The 7,208-nt window shown below is 36.1% G+C and overlaps 1 protein-coding gene across 1 annotated transcript; it reads right to left on the bottom strand.

The window, feature by feature from the left end:
- Window positions 1-261: 261 nt before the first annotated feature.
- LOC104274887 (gamma-aminobutyric acid receptor subunit alpha-2-like) lies at window positions 262-4,979 on the bottom strand (the record flags this gene model as incomplete). Its single annotated transcript, XM_009870652.1, has 2 exons — window positions 262-803; window positions 4,777-4,979. Coding segments are annotated over 2 exons (512 nt in total), but the record flags the coding sequence as incomplete, so codon positions are not given.
- Between the last annotated feature and the right edge of the window lie 2,229 nt (window positions 4,980-7,208).

The raw sequence follows: 7,208 nt of genomic DNA, 5'->3' as shown, positions 1-7,208 counted from the left end.
ATGTTTGTGAACAGTAGAACTGTACGACCTCCGTACTCTGATATGTACATGGGTACTGCTATCGTATGAAACAATTACACCTTTTTAAAAAAATCACTTTTTTAAATGACAGTTTCTTTCATTAAAGTAGAATTAGTTACTTTATAGAAAAATATTTTAACTTTAAATTAAAAAAATACTGTTCCTAAATAATTACGTAGGATATCTTTCATTTCATTGTACGGAGAGAATATAATTCTGTATATTTGAACCCTAGTTTAACAGAACTCCCCTGGGTATAACTTTTAAAGAGCTGGCTATATTTGCCATGGGTGCTATCTGTTTACAGACCCATGAATTAACACTGTGTCCCTCCTTTGGAGATACACAGATAAGACATCTATATACACTCTGTACATAATGGTTCACAGATTAGCAGTTATTAGTCGTACTGTACATAGCAAACAACCTATCTGATTAGAATGATGCTTTAAGTCCTCGGTGCAATTCAGCTTTTAGGTTGATGGCGCAAAGCCAAGTAAGACAGGCTCCCTGTTTAAGTATGTAGCCCAATACACTAAATTAAAAGTACCAAATAAGACTGGAAACACTATTCTAGACATTCTGTCAATTTTGCTAACACTGTTGAATGTCTTCTTTGCCTCCTGTGGCTTCGCTTCTGGTTTTGCCTTGTTGGGTTCTGCAGTTGTAGCACTCTTGGAGATGGTTGGTAGCACTGAGTCCTTGGTAATATTTGGAGCATAGTTGGCAACAGCCACTGCATAGGCATTGTTTTTCTTAATGACAGACGCTTTTTCTTTTTTCTATTGGAAGACAGCATGAAGTTAAATATTTAGTGTGTATTTGCCAGAATAGACTTCATAAAACATTTCAAATGAAAAAGAAACAAATTAGTAGATGTGAGCATGTTTAAATAAATACCAGGAATACCATACTGACAAATCCCAATATAAAGACAGACACTTCCAATCTATCCAAAAAGAAGGTACAGGTAACATAAGAATGCTCTAAAATTATGGATTCTTGTACAATCAAATGCCCTACTGAAGTCACATGAAGAAGGGTCTGTTACTGTGATTTCACAGACAACTGGAAAAGAATTGGTCTTTTTCTAGCTGCTTTGGATCTGGCTCCTTACAAGAGAACTGGAAGACATTTAAAATGTCCTCTCTTGAGAGAACTAGGAGTGAATGGGCAGAATGCAAGAAAAAAAATTACCTGGCATTGTAATAGAATGAAAACAAGGCCATCTTTCGCACATAAATCTAGTATTTCTATTATGGAAACATCTTGTAATATACCACCCATAAATAAAGGAATTGCAGTAATGGTCTACATTTTTAAGAGATTCTGGAGAAATGTGTGTGTGTTTACATGTATATATACATAGACACACACACAGAGGTCACAAAGAGATTGCGATTGAGAGGAAGAAAGACTGCAGCCTGGTAGTTGGACAAGTAAACTGTTCTGCCCAAGCTATTTTTTTCAGAAACTGTTGTTTAAAAAATGTCACAAAGAGATTGCAATTAAGAGAAAGAAGGACTCCAGCCTAGTAGTTGGACAAATAAACTGGGAACTAGCGCAAGCTATTTTTCATAAATTATTGTTTAAAAAATGAAAATGGGATTAGAACCTAAAAAAATAACAGGAGATCATAAAAATGGGATGGAATTACAGAATTTAATGAAGTTCAGCAAAGGGAAATTTAAGCTCTGCACCTGGGGAGGAATAACCTCATGCACCTGTACAGGCTGGAACTAACAGACTGGAAAGCAGCTTTGCAGAAAACAGCCCAGGAGGTCCTGGTGGACACCAACTTGAACACAAGCCAGCAATGTACCCTTAGAGCAACAACGGCCAACAGCCCACTGGGCTGCACTGCAAAGAATGCTGTCAGAAGGCAGAGGGAGGTGGTTGTTCCCCTCCATGCAGCCCTGGTAAGACACATCCGGAGTGCTGGATCCAGCTGTGGGCTCCCCAATTGAAGAGAGACATGGATATAATGGAGTGAGTCCAGTGAAGGAGAAGAGAAGGCTCAGGTGAAGAGAAGGCTCAGGTGGGAATGTTATCAATGTGTTCAAATATCTGGTTGGAGAGACTAAAAAAGACCAGACCATTCTCAGTGATATCCAGTGGAAGGATAAGAGGAAATGGACACAAATTGAAATGCACAATATTCCACTTCAACATACCAAAAAACCCTGTTTTACTGTGAGTATGACTGAGCACTGCAAGAGGTTGCCCAGAGGGGTTGTGCAGCCTCTACGCTTGGAGATACTAAAAAACTGTCTGGGCATGACCCTGAGCAGCCATCCCTAGCTGACCCTGCTCGGAGTAGCAGAGTTAAATGTGACGATCTCCAGAGATCCCTTCCAACCTCAGCAATAATGGCAGTCCAATGGAGAAGCTATGTCTACAGATACAGGGATGTATAGGTACTAAGCACAGGCTTGAGTTTTGTAGACATAGTATAGGTACATAGATTAACTCTGCTATAAAACTGTAATGCTATAAATTGATTCACTGTTTTGTAGCAATCCCAAACCAAGGAACTTCTAGTAATCTACAGGAAAGAATGGAAGGATTTCAGTTTCTCAGGTACCAAGATTCTCCACATATAATTTAGAAGCAGGCAAATAAATATTAGATTCAGTCCATCTGTTCTACAAAATATAGAATTAGGCAGATGAAGAAATAATTAACTTTTGGCTCATATAAGAAATCATCATGCTGTATTGGTTTGGTTTGATTTTGAATCTAATGGAAGCAGCACAAGTGAGGGAATTCTTGTGGCATTTCTCATACATGTGCGTTCCAGTTTTTTACTTCCTCTGGGAGGCATCTACCCATTTTCCAATCTCGGTTTTGAACTAGGTCCAATTAGATATTTATTAGGGCCATCTAAAAATCTTGATAGGATCTTCATGGTTAGATGCTGTGCCCCAAATAACTTGTCACAGGAGATGGTATCATATAAAAAGAAAACCTGGGATAGGGTGGAGATTCAGCATTGTTCCTTATTGACTGGAGTAGGAAAAAGGGATGACAAAAAATGTAGCTTGTCTCTGCACCTATTTTCTTGTAACACAAATTTTATGTTGTCAGCACTCAGACAGGAATTTCCATATAATGTGAACACAGATGACTGTCACTGAAGAAACATATTTCACTTTATTTGGTGAAGAGTAAGCCTGGCTTTAGCTGCACAGATGCATTCGGCAAAACCAAGAGCAAATTACCGAATCAAGTTACAAGAGGAACACTCTAATTAATCCTTCCTTTCAGACACACCCACTATGTTTCTAAAAGGTATCTGTAATACCATTAATGAGACCTGCATTATAAAGATGAACCATATTTTTGTATGAGAAACTATGAATATGTTAAAAGTTTAGCTTTTTGTTAACTCAGTTTGAAGAAAATAGAGAACTGAACATGTGAATTGTATATAAATATTAAAATGGAATGTCTAACTTTGTTCTAGGGAAGGAATAAGTACCTAGCTGTTCAATAACTGCCACTCCTAAGATCATGAGAAAACACTGTTATACTAATTTAAAGGAACAGCCAAAGGATGATCATAGAATTTATAAGGACTCCTTACATTCTTACAATGCCAGGACATTGTGCCAATCTGAAAAGCTTTGCTCATGACATGTTGATAAACTTGTAGTGATTTGGTGCCTACTTCTAGCATGTGGAAACAGATCCTGAAGCTATTGATAGTTCATGCCCTTCCAGAAGCCACAGGTAATTATAAGCAATGTATTCATTTCCTTTAATTTTCCTTTGCCGTTAACTGAAAGTTTTGCTTCTTTACGCATTGTGCTTTATACATTCATAGTGCTGAGAAACAGTCAGTTAATTAACCTTTGCTTCATATCTACAATTATTATCTAGCAAGCAAACAATATTCTATCCTATTTTACAGAGAAACACAGAAAACAGAGCATTCTGCATCAGAATAAGTAATTTTCCATTGGTAGAACCAGGAACTGGGATGGAACAAAATTATATAATGTAGTAAGTCAATTAAAACAAGAAGCCAGCTTTAGCATTTGTTCTGTGTTACTAAAGCTATAAACAGTAAAGCTTGACACAAATTTAGGCATATCACCAGTTCATTTTGTTCACAAAATATGAAATTCTATCAAGTTAAAATTTATTCATGCTATCACAGCTACACTACTATAGATACCAGAAAATCAAGGCATGACTGTGGTTCTTTGCACTTAGAGCATCAATACATCATAGGTGAAGAAGTTCTCAGAATTTGCTACAACTGATATTTAAATTATTTAAAAATCAATTTCTACATATCACTAGGGATAAGTTTCAGAATACCAAAGAAGTTAAAAATCTCTAGATTTTGTTATTAACAGTTTTCACATATATAGGCATTTCTGAACCTCAGTTATCAGGAAAATTAATATACATTATATATTTCTGTAATATTTTTATTTTCTATAATCTAGATTAAATTTTCTGAATAATTAGATAAACAGTTGTATCTGAAGAGTCAAGAAACAATTCAGTTCCCAACAGAAACCAAAACCAACATGTCTGATAATTAAATCTAGATTATTGAGACAAAGTGATATTAGCTGCATCAGGGCAGATATATTCTTGTTCAGGACAGAAAACACATATACGTTCTTTTGATTTAAAGCATCATGTATTATCTTTCTTAATATAGCAAATTTTATCAAAACAATATATAACAGCTATTTTAGCACAATTGACTGGAAACAAGGCTATTTCCTTAGGACTTACCTTATCATTCACTACACTTTTTCCATCCCAGGCCCATCCTCGTTTTGTGAAATAATTTACAGTTGCAAATTCAATTAATGCAGAGAATACAAATGCATAACAAACAGCAATAAACCAATCCATAGCTGTTGCATATGCTACTTTGGGGAGTGAATTTCGAGCACTGATGCTCAGTGTTGTCATTGTTAACACAGTTGTTACTCCTGCAAGGGGACAAAAAACCAGAACATCAACAATTTTACTTGGAATTTGCATGTTAACAAAAATACAAACCAACAAGTATTTTGGTATGCTTGTGAAACACAATGGAAAATGTGCTTATCTGAATCAGTGACAAACTGCCAGAATCATATTAAAGGCTGCATCTGGAGTTTCCTTTGAAGTATTTTAGTTCAATTTTGTTGTCTAAGCTTCCTTCTTTTAATCCTCTGAAGATTTTGCTTACAGGAGATAGATAATATTTTCACTTTTTTTAGCTGTCGGAAAAGGTAAGGAACATTAAAAATTCCTTAATGGAATCATAATAGTTTGCAGCATTACAGCTGGCCTCACTGCAGCAGTTGCAGGTCTGCACTCATCTTTACTGACTGACAGCACCACACAGATTGACTTTTCTTATTAGAAATAATGATTTTTTATTTTGTTTTATTTTATTTTTGCCAGTAGCTGTCTCACTAACCATCCAGTGACACAGTTGATGACATAAACAGGTTAAGTTTTCAGGTAACATGGATTCTTTTTCTTGTACAGCATACTGATTTGAAATGCCAAAGGATTATAATTTTATTATGCATCAGAAAACAAGACTTGATGATTCTGGAAGATTGTTCTTTCACTGTGGCAGTTATTAAAAGCATTTTACAGTACTTTGTACATAATGAAGACCCAGTAGGAAGCCAGGAAAAAAATCAGAAAAGAAAGAAAAAATCAGGAAAAAAAAAAAAAGATATATGGGAAGAAAGGAAGAGAATCACACTCCAGACTAACTAAACCATTCCCTTTGTTGCACGCCGTTAAATAATCTCCAGAATGAAAAGCAACACAAAGTGATATACTTAGCAGAGATTAACAAACCCGCACTCCATTATGACAGGCAAAGGAGGTGCCATGGCAGAAGTATTAGTAACAACACATCTCAGCTTCGACATACAAACTCATAGAATTGTTGTAAGAGGATTCCCAAGAGAAAGTAGAGTCTATCTCCCTAAGCCAGATCCTCTGCTGTCAACAGTCTGTCACCTGTTCCACAGGATCGACCTATCTCAAATTTCCTTTCTGCTACAAGGGATTCATTTTTAACGATTCCGTGAGAGGGAAGACGAGGCAGCAATTACACCCGCTCAGACCTCTTCAGGATTTGCAGTTTCTCTCCCTCCTGTAAAGAATCTCCATCTCTGAGGGTGGCACAAAGGGTGATGGAGCAAATCTAAGTGGACTCAGCCTCAGCACTGCTTTCTCTTGGTGCACTTGTAAAGGCCTGTGCAGCAGGGAAAACAAGGTACAGAAACATCCTGCTGAGTCACACAGTGTCCTTAGCAAAGGTAATTCTCTAATTGCTATTTTTCAGCCTCCATGAACTGAAGAAGCAGATTTGGTCTGGAATCAGCCGTGACACTGTTGGGATCTATTAGCCTATACAATGAAAATAAAGTAGCTATCATACTATATTGTATGAAAATGTGTAGACATATTTTTCAAAGAGCACTCGTAACATTCTTCTAACATTTACACAACATATGGCTTAATTATTTTCAGCACCTTAGGGAAAAGGCAGTCTATCTTACCTTCAAAATTATCATATGCATATTTTAACACCAGTCCTAAGCTGCAGATAAATCATTTTAATTATACAGAAGTATCAGTAAAGTGATTGTTTCTCAGAGATAAGGTGACCTTACCTACACGTAAATATATACAGTTGCTAAGGTACTTGTTCTGCTTAAGTCCTACCCTTTAGAATAAACTAATCTTCTGGAAGCCCCGTTGGTTTCCTCAGAAATGTAATTTCAGAAATGTAATGTAAGGTTAATTGCTGAACTTTTCTTGTCTCATTTAAAACATAATGAATTTACATCTTGTACATTGCTACCAGTTGACAACTTCTCTAAAAAGTTCATCAAGCCACACCACTTTGTGACCTAAATGCTAATGAAACAGCACATCGTCAAACAATTGCCAACACACTTTTCTTTATTCCTTCACTCTGTAAATTTAATGATGTTCAAGCTACCAATCATTCAACATGAATTGAGTGGGAAAAAATTGGAAAAAAGAAAATTTAATCTGTGATACCTGTCAGTTTAGGATTCTCTAGTATTTTATACTGGCTATTCTCCAGTTAAAAGACAGATGATTTTGCACATTATAGTTAACCTGGAAAATCAGTATTGTGAAGTCACTATTATTATAATTATTATTATAATTATATTATT

Source organism: Apaloderma vittatum, unplaced genomic scaffold, assembly GCF_000703405.1.
Source record: "Apaloderma vittatum isolate BGI_N311 unplaced genomic scaffold, ASM70340v1 scaffold36975, whole genome shotgun sequence".
In the NCBI taxonomy this organism is placed as follows: domain Eukaryota; kingdom Metazoa; phylum Chordata; class Aves; order Trogoniformes; family Trogonidae; genus Apaloderma; species Apaloderma vittatum.
This window is presented reverse-complemented; position numbering and strand designations above follow the sequence as displayed.